Source organism: Tachypleus tridentatus, chromosome 1 (assembly GCF_004210375.1).
Source record: "Tachypleus tridentatus isolate NWPU-2018 chromosome 1, ASM421037v1, whole genome shotgun sequence".
Lineage (NCBI taxonomy): Eukaryota > Metazoa > Arthropoda > Merostomata > Xiphosura > Limulidae > Tachypleus > Tachypleus tridentatus.
In genome coordinates this window covers 176618205-176630532 of record NC_134825.1, presented here as the reverse complement: position 1 = coordinate 176630532, position 12328 = coordinate 176618205, and the positions used below count along the sequence as shown (strand labels likewise).

The window sequence follows — 12328 nt, the reverse complement described above, 5'->3', positions numbered from 1 at the left end:
CATTCATGATCATATATGTATGCCACATATTTCCCTGGCTGATAATTGTCATTGTTATCATTAGACCCTATTTGAGCTGCTGTAGCATCACTTTCACTGCTACTACCAACAGTTACAACTGTGTACACATCATCACCTTCTCATACACAATTTGTTGGTAGAGTGGGGAATAAAACTATGATGTGACCTCATACCTGTCACAGTTTTACATTTTTCAAAGTGCTCAAGTAGATCAAACTTTACACAATTCTGCAGGACTGATTACTGATTGACAAGAAAGAACTGAATGCCCTGAATGTGGTCCTTTGCCCAATGGTACATATCAGAGACACTTAAAATTTTATTATTTATAGGCAACTGAAGGCTTGCATGAGCCACCAGCCTCTTCACCATACCCCGAATTCCATCACATGGACTTTTCAAATGACTGGTGGCAAAAAAATGCCATTCAGCAGACAACTGATAATCTTCAAAATGGTAGCAAGGATTTAAAAGATTTTAAAATTATTGTATTGTGAAGCTGCACCATCACTGAAATAAATGATCTCTTCTGTGTTTGAATATTTCTTTTCAGCATGGCTCAGTACTGTGATAATGAAAGCATGAACAACTACTGTGTCGTATTTCAGACATTCTGATGGAACACACATGGTAACAACACTGATATCTTAAGATCATGTTCAGAAATGTAAGAATATATGGTAAAGGCTGATTAGAGTATTTCAATGGGATTCGTCATTTTTTTCAAAATTGTCTGGATATATTTGCACACAGTAACACATCTGAACTGAATTTTTTTTTCAAGTAAACAACATGTGGTCAGAGGATACTTTAAAAAATTATAACTCAAAAAGTAGGTTGAACACCATCCTGATGTTTTTTGTAGATCATATTCAGAAATGTAAGAATATATGGTAAAAATCTGAAAAGGCTGTATAACTGGTGACATGGTCAAACTGTGGCCTGAAGTTGGGCTATTTTTAGCTAAATTATAAAAAGTTGCATGCAGATACATTTTTTACAGTAGATCTAACAGACTTTTAAGTATAACAATTGCTGATTTATCAACACATATGTTATAGGAAATTTGAAAAAACAATTCATCTTTGTATCATATTAAGTCTTAGAGCTATGGCTTATTAAATAAACCAATATGTTTTACGATTTTGGGTTTTCAGGTAATTTTACAGCTTCACAATGAAACTCCTAAGAGAGATAAACTTGGTTTGAGATCATTTTTGAATTTTGTAATATTAATTTAGTCAATGTTGCAAATTTAAGCCTTCTACCACCATTACCCTTGCAGCTTTAAGCAGCCAAAGTTGCTCGAAAATGAATTCACGAAAAATAAAAAAAAAATTAACTAAACTTTACAGAGCTGTAAATCAGAAACTATTAGAGATATTGATCTAATCTTTGGTAATTTCTCATTATATGGGTAGATGAGAATATGTGAATTTTTTTTAAGGCATTCTGAGGGGGTCACCTGGAAAATTTTCCAAAATCTGGATATTTTTACATGGAATAACCCAGCTTAAAACTACAGTTTGCCCTGTTGGGCCAGTAACATTATTGTTTGGATATTCTAGTTGACCCATGAACTTCCTAGTTACTCAGGACTGACTAAACAATGTATGTTTTGAACCTTAGTACAACTGTAGAATTATTTCACATATTGATGTAATAACACATTCAGAATTATCAAAACCAGACAGATTCAAAGTCTTAATATAAAATCCTATACCATGAATACTTTGCCCTGAAGAAGAAAGATCCATCATTTGAAAGTGCTAGGGTAATAACATTAGTGTTCCACTTTCATATTAATTATACTCATGTTAGTCATATATAAGTATAGGATAATAACATTAATGTTCCACTTTCATATTAATTATACTCATGTTAGTCATATATAAGTATAGGGTAATAACATTAATGTTCCACTTTCATATTAATTATACTCATGTTAGTCATATATAAGTATAGGGTAATAACATTAATGTTCCACTTTCATATTAATTATACTCATGTTAGTCATATATAAGTATAGGTAATAACATTAATGTTCCACTTTCATATTAATTATACTCATGTTAGTCATATATAAGTATAGGGTAATAACATTAATGTTCCACTTTCATATTAATTATACTCATGTTAGTCATATATAAGTATAGGGTAATAACATTAGTGTTCCACTTTCATATTAATTATACTCATGTTAGTCATATATAAGTACAGGGTAATAACATTAGTGTTCCACTTTCATATTAATTATACTCATGTTAGTCATATATAAGTACAGGATAATAACATTAATGTTCCACTTTCATATTAATTATACTCATGTTAGTCATATATAAGTATAGGATAAAAACATTAGTGTTCCACTTTCATATTAATTATACTCATGTTAGTCATATATAAGTATAGGATAAAAACATTAGTGTTCCACTTTCATATTAAATATATTCATGTTAGTCATATATAAGTAGACTTACTCTTGACTTAACACAAGTGATATCATATCCAAGTAGGGTTAGTTCTGATTTAACACATTAGTGGTAATGTTGAAAAGTTCTTTACCTTCATTTTTTCTCTCTCCTGTAACAACAGAGAGAAAACTGACATCGTCTTGGGAATAAAATCATAGATATTCAATTCTTCGATGTCTTCATCATCTACAGGTTTCAGCAAACCAGCTATATCGTATATATGTAAATAGCGAAAGACCAAGTCGATTAATTTCAAATCTAACAGATGTATACCAGTGTTAAAACCAAGTACATTAATTTTAATAGTAAAGTCTAACAGATATATACCAGTGTTAAGACCACGTAAATTTATTTTAATAGTAAAGTCTAACAGACTTTAAAACCAAGTAGATTAATTTTAATAATAAAGTCTAACAGATGTATACCAGTGTTAACATCAACTAAATTTATTTTAATAATAAAGTCTAACAGATGTATACCAGTGTTAACATCAAGTAAATTTATTTTAATAATAAAGTCTAACAGATGTATACCAGTGTTAACATCAAGTAAATTTATTTTAATAATAAAGTCTAACAGATGTATACCAGTGTTAACATCAAGTAAATTTATTTTAATAATAAAGTCTAACAGATGTATACCAGTGTTAACATCAAGTAAATTTATTTTAATAATAGTCTAACAGATATATACCAGTGTTAACATCAAGTAAATTTATTTTAATAATAAAGTCTAACAGATATATACCAGTGTTAACATCAAGTAAATTTATTTTAATAATAAAGTCTAACAGATATATACCAGTGTTAACATCAAGTAAATTTATTTTAATAATAAAGTCTAACAGATATATACCAGTGTTAACATCAAGTAAATTTATTTCAATAATAAAGTCTAACAGATGTATACCAGCATTAAAACCAAGTAGATTAATTTTAATATTAAAGTCTAACATATATACACAAGTGTTAAAATACTTGTTTCTCCATGTTTGAAACGTTTCCCATTTCGAACTCTGATGCCAGAAACCTCAGGCCTAACAGGATTCCTGTGCTTGATCTTTCTTTGTCTACGGTGAACTTGTTCATCATGCACAGTATTCTCAGGTATTCTGTAAAAACAAGTAAACAGCTGTGAAAATCAACTCAGACTTATAAGATGAATTCTGAAGATTTAGTTATGGAAACACTGTATTTGAAAACATAACATTATCATCAAACTAACACTGACAAATATTTATCATAATAATTCTGTGTTGTGTTAAAACATACAAATCTTAACAAGTCGGTACTAAAAAATTCTGTAGTCAATTAAAGATTAAAAACCTTGAACCAGACAATAACCAATAAGCTAGTACCATAGACCTTGTATTTAACTAAGATTAAAAACCTTGAACCAAACAATAACCAATAAGCTAGTACCATAGACCTTGTGTTTAACTAAGATTAAAAACCTTGAACCAAACAATAACCAATAAGCTAGTACCATAGATCTTGTATTTAACTAAGATTAAAAACCTTGAACCAAACAATAACCAATAAGCTAGTACCATAGATCTTGTATTTAACTAAGATTAAAAACCTTGAACCAAACAATAACCAATAAGCTAGTACCATACATCTTGTATTTAACTAAGATTAAAAACCTTGAACCAAACAATAACCAATAAGCTAGTACCATAGACCTTGTATTTAACTAAGATTAAAAACCTTGAACCAAACAATAACCAATAAGCTAGTACCATAGATCTTGTATTTAACTAAGATTAAAAACCTTGCACCAAACAATAACCAATAAGTTGATACCATAAACCTTGTATTTAACTAAGATTAAAAACCTTGAACCAAACAATAACCAATAAGCTAGTACCATAGACCTTGTATTTAACTAAGATTAAAAACCTTGAACCAAACAATAACCAATAAGCTAGTACCATAGATCTTGTATTTAACTAAGAATTAAAACCTTGAACCAAACAATAACCAATAAGTTGATACCATAAACCTTGTGTTTAACTAAGATTAAAAACCTTGAACCAAACAATAACCAATAAGCTAGTACCATAGATCTTGTGTTTAACTAAGATTAAAAACCTTGAACCAAACAATAACCAATAAGCTAGTACCATAGATCTTGTGTTTAACTAAGATTAAAAACCTTGAACCAAACAATAACCAATAAGCTAGTACCATAAACCTTGTGTTTAACTAAGATTAAAAACCTTGAACCAGACAATAACCAATAAGTTGATACCATAAACCTTGTGTTTAACTAAGATTAAAAACCTTGAACCAAACAATAACCAATAAGCTAGTACCATAGATCTTGTATTTAACTAAGATTAAAAACCTTGCACCAAACAATAACCAATAAGTTGATACCATAAACCTTGTGTTTAACTAAGATTAAAAACCTTGAACCAAACAATAACCAATAAGCTAGTACCATAGATCTTGTGTTTAACTAAGATTAAAAACCTTGAACCAAACAATAACCAATAAACTAGTACCATAGATCTTGTATTTAACTAAGATTAAAAACCTTGCACCAAACAATAACCAATAAGTTGATACCATAAACCTTGTGTTTAACTAAGATTAAAAACCTTGAACCAAACAATAACCAATAAGCTAGTACCATAGATCTTGTGTTTAACTAAGATTAAAACCTTGAACCAAACAATAACCAATAAGCTAGTACCATAGATCTTGTGTTTAACTAAGATTAAAAACCTTGAACCAAACAATAACCAATAAGCTTGTACCATAGATCTTGTATTTAACTAAGAATTAAAACCTTGAACCAAACAATAACCAATAAGTTGATACCATAAACCTTGTGTTTAACTAAGATTAAAAACCTTGAACCAAACAATAACCAATAAGCTAGTACCATAGATCTTGTGTTTAACTAAGATTAAAAACCTTAAACCAAACAATAACCAATAAGCTAGTACCATAGATCTTGTGTTTAACTAAGATTAAAAACCTTGAACCAGACAATAACCAATAAGTTGATACCATAAACCTTGTGTTTAACTAAGATTAAAACCTTGAACCAAACAATAACCAATAAGCTAGTACCATAGATCTTGTATTTAACTAAGATTAAAAACCTTGCACCAAACAATAACCAATAAGTTGATACCATAAACCTTGTGTTTAACTAAGATTAAAAACCTTGAACCAAACAATAACCAATAAGCTAGTACCATAGATCTTGTGTTTAACTAAGATTAAAAACCTTGAACCAAACAATAACCAATAAGCTAGTACCATAGATCTTGTATTTAACTAAGAATTAAAACCTTGAACCAAACAATAACCAATAAGTTGATACCATAAACCTTGTGTTTAACTAAGATTAAAAACCTTGAACCAAACAATAACCAATAAGCTAGTACCATAGATCTTGTATTTAAGTAAGATTAAAAACCTTGAACCAAACAATAACCAATAAGCTAGTACCATACACCTTGTGTTTAACTAAGATTAAAAATGTTGGACCAGAAAAGAACCAATAAGCTGATACCAGAGACCTTGTGTTTAACTATAGCTTAAAAACTTTGAACCAGACAGTAACGAATAAGCTGATACTACAAACTTTGTGTTGACTTTAACATATCCTTCTGCTGTAAGATAAGACATCTTAAATATTGTTAAATAATATAGCAAAATTTCATGTCCATATTTTGTAATAAAGTAAGAACAGTATAATATCCAGCCTGGAGAAGTTAAACCATTAACAATGGTTTGAATGCTGTTATTATTTTCCAATTTACTTGTAAATAGAGGCAACACCAGCCTTACTGTCAACTGTTATAAATCTGTGTTTTATAAAAGAAATCAGAAACAAATTTATTTTTTTGTGTACTCTGCAAAGGTTATAATCTGAAAATTATATCCCATTAGAAGGCTATAAAGAAGATAGTTTGTATTTTGGAATGGACCATAAAGGTTTGTGAAGCTAACTGTCCATTTACATAACTGTTAATGTCTAAGAGATTAACAGTTTTCTAGAGCTGAAACACAACAGATTTTACACTCATTCATAAAAGAGTGTTTAAAGATGTTTATCACTGGTTTTGTTGTAAATATTTCCTGCACTTGGTGTTATACAGGTATCACTAAACATGATCACACCATTATACACTCTATAAAATATATCAAGAAATATTATAGTCTGTGACTCTCTTGAACCTAATTAACAAATTCTTTTAAACTACTCTTTTGGTCTGTTTATGGTGTTGTTCACAACACTCATTATCAGTTGGGTTCAGAGTGTATGTATTTACAGTTACCATACTATTTTGGTCTATTTATGGTGTTGTTCACAACACTCATTATCAGTTGGGTTCACAGTGTACATATTTACAGTTACCATTGTTAGCTTGTTATTAACAGATTTGGAGCACAATAAAAAATTCTACAGGGTATTCGGAAAGTCACTGTGCACTTTTATATATATGTACAGGGTGTTTGGAAAGTCACTGTGCACTTATATATTTATTAACAGACATGTTTCAATATAGAATACAGGAGGTAAATATGAATGACAATTATAAACAATGTTGAAAGTGACCCCCGTTGGCATCATTACAAGCCTGGATCCTTCTTATTTTGTTTCTAAACACCTCTATCAGTTGCTGGCTTGAAATAGACTGAATAAAATATGATTACAAAATTGCACAGTGACTTTCTAAACACCTTGTAATATCGATTATACAATTATTTGTTCATGTCACGTGATTCAAGTTGTTTTATCTATAAAGTTAATATGATTCCAAGCTCTATGCAAAGAACTGTGACAAAATATCAATACATATATATTAAAAAAACAAAACTTTGTATACTTGTTACAAGTATTCTTATTAGATATCAATTTCAGCTCTTTCCTTTCTATGTTCTAGCTAAGACAAGACACAACTATTAATATGGCATAATGTCAGTGGTATCCCTCAATTTATGTTAATACAAGCACAAGTGTTATTTGACCAGGTTTGCAAATATCTAATGTCAATGTGCATTGTTACAACAGACTATGTATTTCAATAAATGGTCACAAAAACATTTGATAATAAATGTGGATGACCAACTAATACATATCATACACTAAAGTAGTGCAGTTAAAGGAAACATGGAGATAATATGGACCTACTTTTTGTCACAGTTCATCAAGACTTTTAAGCAGTGAATCACACATTACCAATCTTCCTAAACACTTTTACCATTCATTAGTTGGTAAGCATTCAGTTGTTTAATACTTTCTTCACCCATCAGAAGAAACGTCTGACCGGTGGATGTGCACATTATTACCCATCAGAAGAAACGCCTGACCGGTGGATGTGCACGCTATTACCCATCAGAAGAAACGCCTGACTGGTGGATGTGCACGTTATTACCCATCAGAAGAAACGTCTGACTGGTGGATGTGCATGTTATTACCCATCAGACCGGTGGATGGGGACATTATCATCCACCAGAAGAAATGCCAGACCAGTGAATGTCCATGTTATCATCCATTTGAAGAAATGTCAGACCAGTGGAGGCGCGCATTATCACTAGCATCATTAATTGTCATAACACTGAAACCTTACATCTGAAGGTATTCATACTGCCAAGTTGAAGCACATAAACTTTAGTGTGCTAACCAATACTGATATCTGTCCAAACCCATTTGCTGCTATCATAATATAAAGTTTCTCTCCCTAAAGCTAAAATGGATTTTATCATGTACACAACTACACATTTCATGTCTTACTGTAGTGTTATTTGTGATTCATACATTTTTAACTGCTACATGTTCTCAATATTGTTGAAGACAGAAAATTTTGTGACAACATACTAAAGGCAAACCATTATTATCCAATATAGAGAATAACCTTCATAAATCCTGATTCAGACCATCTGCATACCAATCTCTATCCCGTTGCTACTCTGAGCTGTTCATACAGGTAAAAAGATGAGACCTATGAGTTGTTTCAAGACCATATTGCTGATCTGTTGTCCATTTGCTACTCTGACCTGTTCATACGTGTAAAAAGATGAGATTATGGGTTATTTGAAGCCCATATTGTTGATCTGTCATCCACTTGCTACTCTGACCTGTTCGTACACGTAAAAAAATTATATCTATGGGTTGTTTCAAGCCCATATTGTTAAAACTACTATCCTATAGAAAGGCCTACCATGTCAAAGTCTCCTGGTGGTGCGTGAAAGTAAATAAGCACATACAAGCCAAAACAAAAATTCAAAATGCTACACTAATTTTATATGCCACGTCACGGGCTGTACCCTACAGATCCTTTCACTAATTTTATACCCCACGCCATAGCTTGTACCCTGCAGATCCTTTCACGAATTTTATACCCCACGTCACAGCCTGTACCCTGCAGATCCTTTCACGAATTTTATACCCCACGTCACAGCCTGTACCCTGCAGATCCTTTTACTAATTTTATACTCCATGTCACAGCCTGTACCTTGTGGATCCTTTCACTAATTTTATACCCCACGTCACAGCCTATGCCTTGTGGATCCTTTCACTAATTTTATACCCCACATCACAGCCTGTACCTTGTGGATCCTTTCACTAATTTTATACCCCACGTCACAGCCTGTACCTTGTGGATCCTTTCACTAATTTTATACCCCACGTCACAGACTGTACCCTGCAAATCCTTTCAATTGATGCACTATTTTGCATTTTAGTTTTGGCTTGTTTTTGTTTATAATAAACTATATATACATGTAAAGAAATGAAAGGAAAAAATTATTTATTGTTATAATTTGTTTTGTTTCACTTCTCGGCAAATTAACTTGAAACCTTAAAGGGTTATACATTGGTCCAATATGTCTAAACAAGTTTTTATTCTATTTTTTTAATTTAGGTCACTTGAAGGTTTTTTTATGGAGTCAAAGGTCAAACAACACAAAATAAGTATATTTTGGGCTCCTGTGCAGTAATAAAAATGAAAACTGACACAGATATATAAATTTTCTGGCACTCAACATATTGACATAAAAAAGTTGGATTTGCCCATTTTCAGTATCTTTAGGAAATAAAGAAATTTTGAGGTTTTTGGCCAATGTATAAGGGATCTGGTATAAGGATACTTTTCTAAAGGCCCAACAAACTGAAAAATAAAAATTGTTGTCTTGCCCATTTTTATTGACTAAAAGAAGGTCAAGATGCTACAAAAAGCATAATTTTATGATTGTTTTAGTAGTTTTAGTCAATTTATTAGCCTTCTTTCAACCAATTTACATGGAATTTAGTACAAAGACACTCTTTACAAATAAAGATGTGGACAATTTTTGTCTTTTTCTCAATTTTTCAGCAAAGAAATAGAATTTAAAGTTTTTCTAAACTATCTATGTTCGTGCGAGATAACTGATATTAGATTTGGTACAAATACAACTTCTTGCAGGTCTCAAACAGTAATATAGACAGTTTTCAATTTTTCAGTTGTTCAAAACTGGCCATGTTGAGATTGTGAGCCAGGAACATGCTACACAAATCCACAAATGTTGGCATCTTTACACAGAGTTAACAACTATACCTTATAACTTGAATGTAGAAAACTTGGTTATCCAATTCTCATATTGAGATGTCTGGTTTCAACTATAAATATTTCACTGAACAAACAGAAAGCTTAGAAATTGTCAACTTTATGTACATAGAATAAGAAAATTGATAGTGAAACATTTATAGAAATTAGCAAGTGGTCAACAGTAACTTTGTGACTTAGTACTGTGGACAAAGACAGAGAAACATTTTATTTTAACATATTTTGTTCATAATTCAATTGGATGTAAATGGAAAAAAGATCTCTTCATTCCCTCGATTTCAGGTAATTAGCACTACAAGTATTTGTTTTACAAAAAACATAATATTTTGTCAACAAAGTTAAAATATCAACAGATATTATAAAATTACTCTGAAAACATAAATTACAAGTTCAGTTTAATTATTCAAAGAGTGTTTATGTTAAAAACATCTAAATTTTGTTTTTGGTAAATAGCTTACTTTTCACACATAGGATAATGTTTGAAGATGCAATTTGAGAATAAACTTGAAAGCAAATGAATCATGTGAAGAAATCAGTGCTACATTTATATAGCTTATCCACTTCTATCTTATCCAACATGTTAAGAAACACAAAGAGATAAGCTGGATGAGGTATAGTTGCTAAGAAATGTGGTTTCCTATCTGAAGTATCAACACACACATTATCAGAATTGACAAGAAGTGTATGCATGTGCCTGTCTACTCATAACTAGCAAAACACTGGATGAATTGTCACCATATTGGGCATGTACTCTTAGAGTCCCCCTTCAGGGAGTGACACAAGAAGATTTACATTCATATTTGAATATGACAAACCAAATACTCTAGTTTTTTACTTCCAGAATCTACAGGGTGGCTCGTAAGTCCCTACCCATCCACATATCTTATGTATCTAGTGTATCGATGTGGTGTCACCAGTATTCTTGTGCTCATGTGTCCACGTACTTGTCACAATATGTTATTCATGTGTAAATGGGCTTACATCGGCCATATTTCTCTGAAAAAAAAGAAACATTTATAATACATGCATAATTGAATATAACATAATAACATATGAATGGGTAGGAACTTATGGGCCACTCTGTATATTTTCCGAGCAAGGTTCTTCTGGTATCACCTTCAGGATAAACTAATACGTAATAATAATAAATTATACCATGATAACCACTTCTTAAGCAATCTCTAGCAGCCCTGTCAACAGCTTGGACAACCTCATCCAAAGTTGACACTGTTCCTTAAGAGTGTGGTCAGACTCAGGCTAATTACAACACATTTAACAAATCAAATTCCACTATTATTTTCAAGGGTGTGAACCAGTCCAAAAAGGACTTAACCCAAATGGTTAGAAATTATTCAAAACAACAGCTATTTGAGTAGCAAATGTAAAAAACAAAATGTATCTTTAATGTGCATTACTAACACTGAATCTTTTTAACGGTGTGCATCAACTTAGCATCATTTATCTTGGCTAACATTTACCCAGCCTTAGTTCTAAACTTAGTGAACTTATAATTTGTATGTTGCCATAAATAAAATATATTGTTATAAACCAATAACTTATTATTAAGATAACGAAAAAAATCGTAAGAGCTGTTGTTGTTTGTAATTAAGCACAAAGCTACACAATGGGGTACCTATGCTCTGCCCACCGCGGGTGTCGAAACACGGTTTCTAGCGTTATAAGTCTACAGGCGTACCGTTGTGCCACTGGGGAGAAAAAAATCGTAAGAGAATAGTAAAATTCGAAACTTTTCAACTTTTCTGTTACCAATCTCATGTTAGACCATCAGTAATAAATAGACGTACTTATATGACTGAGTGACAAACACTGAAACACCAACAATATAAACTGTGGGAGAAGAGTTTGTTTATAATAGGCAAGAAAATCTTGTTTTGCAACTTACCAGTGTCAGACACTTCCTCAGTCAATTTCTGCAACTATCAGTAACACTAAAAGTAAAACTATTAACAATATTTCAACACTACAAGTTAGTTTGTATAAATAACTAGAGTTAATTCTTAACTCACTCATCCAAGTTGTCTTCCAGTTCAGCCAGAGCAACAGGAGAGTCCGTTAAAAAATTGAAGTTATGAATAACGCCCATCCTGTCGGTTTATATATATATATATATGTAAATCTTCTTCGTAAACGGATGTGATTGAAAAAGCAAGAGGATCAATATTTTGCTTAAGATATACAAAGATTACGTTGAACTCGTTTACTATCTCCAACTTCGCGACCTTTCGCCCTCTTTCAGTGCGAA

General features: G+C 31.4%; 1 protein-coding gene across 2 annotated transcripts in view; it reads right to left on the bottom strand.

The window, feature by feature from the left end:
- LOC143230947 (R3H domain-containing protein 4-like) overlaps positions 1-12328 on the bottom strand; it is a 25586-nt gene extending 13258 nt beyond the window's left edge. For both annotated transcript variants that reach the window (XR_013016707.1, XM_076465304.1), the window contains exons 1-3: positions 12093-12328; positions 3473-3606; positions 2587-2702 (exon numbers count right to left, since the gene is read on the bottom strand). Coding sequence is in view for 1 of the 2 variants with exons in the window: in XM_076465304.1 (XP_076321419.1) it covers positions 2587-2702; positions 3473-3606; positions 12093-12169 (327 nt within the window). In the remaining variant the exon portion in view is untranslated. The remainder of the gene's footprint in view (positions 1-2586; positions 2703-3472; positions 3607-12092) is intronic.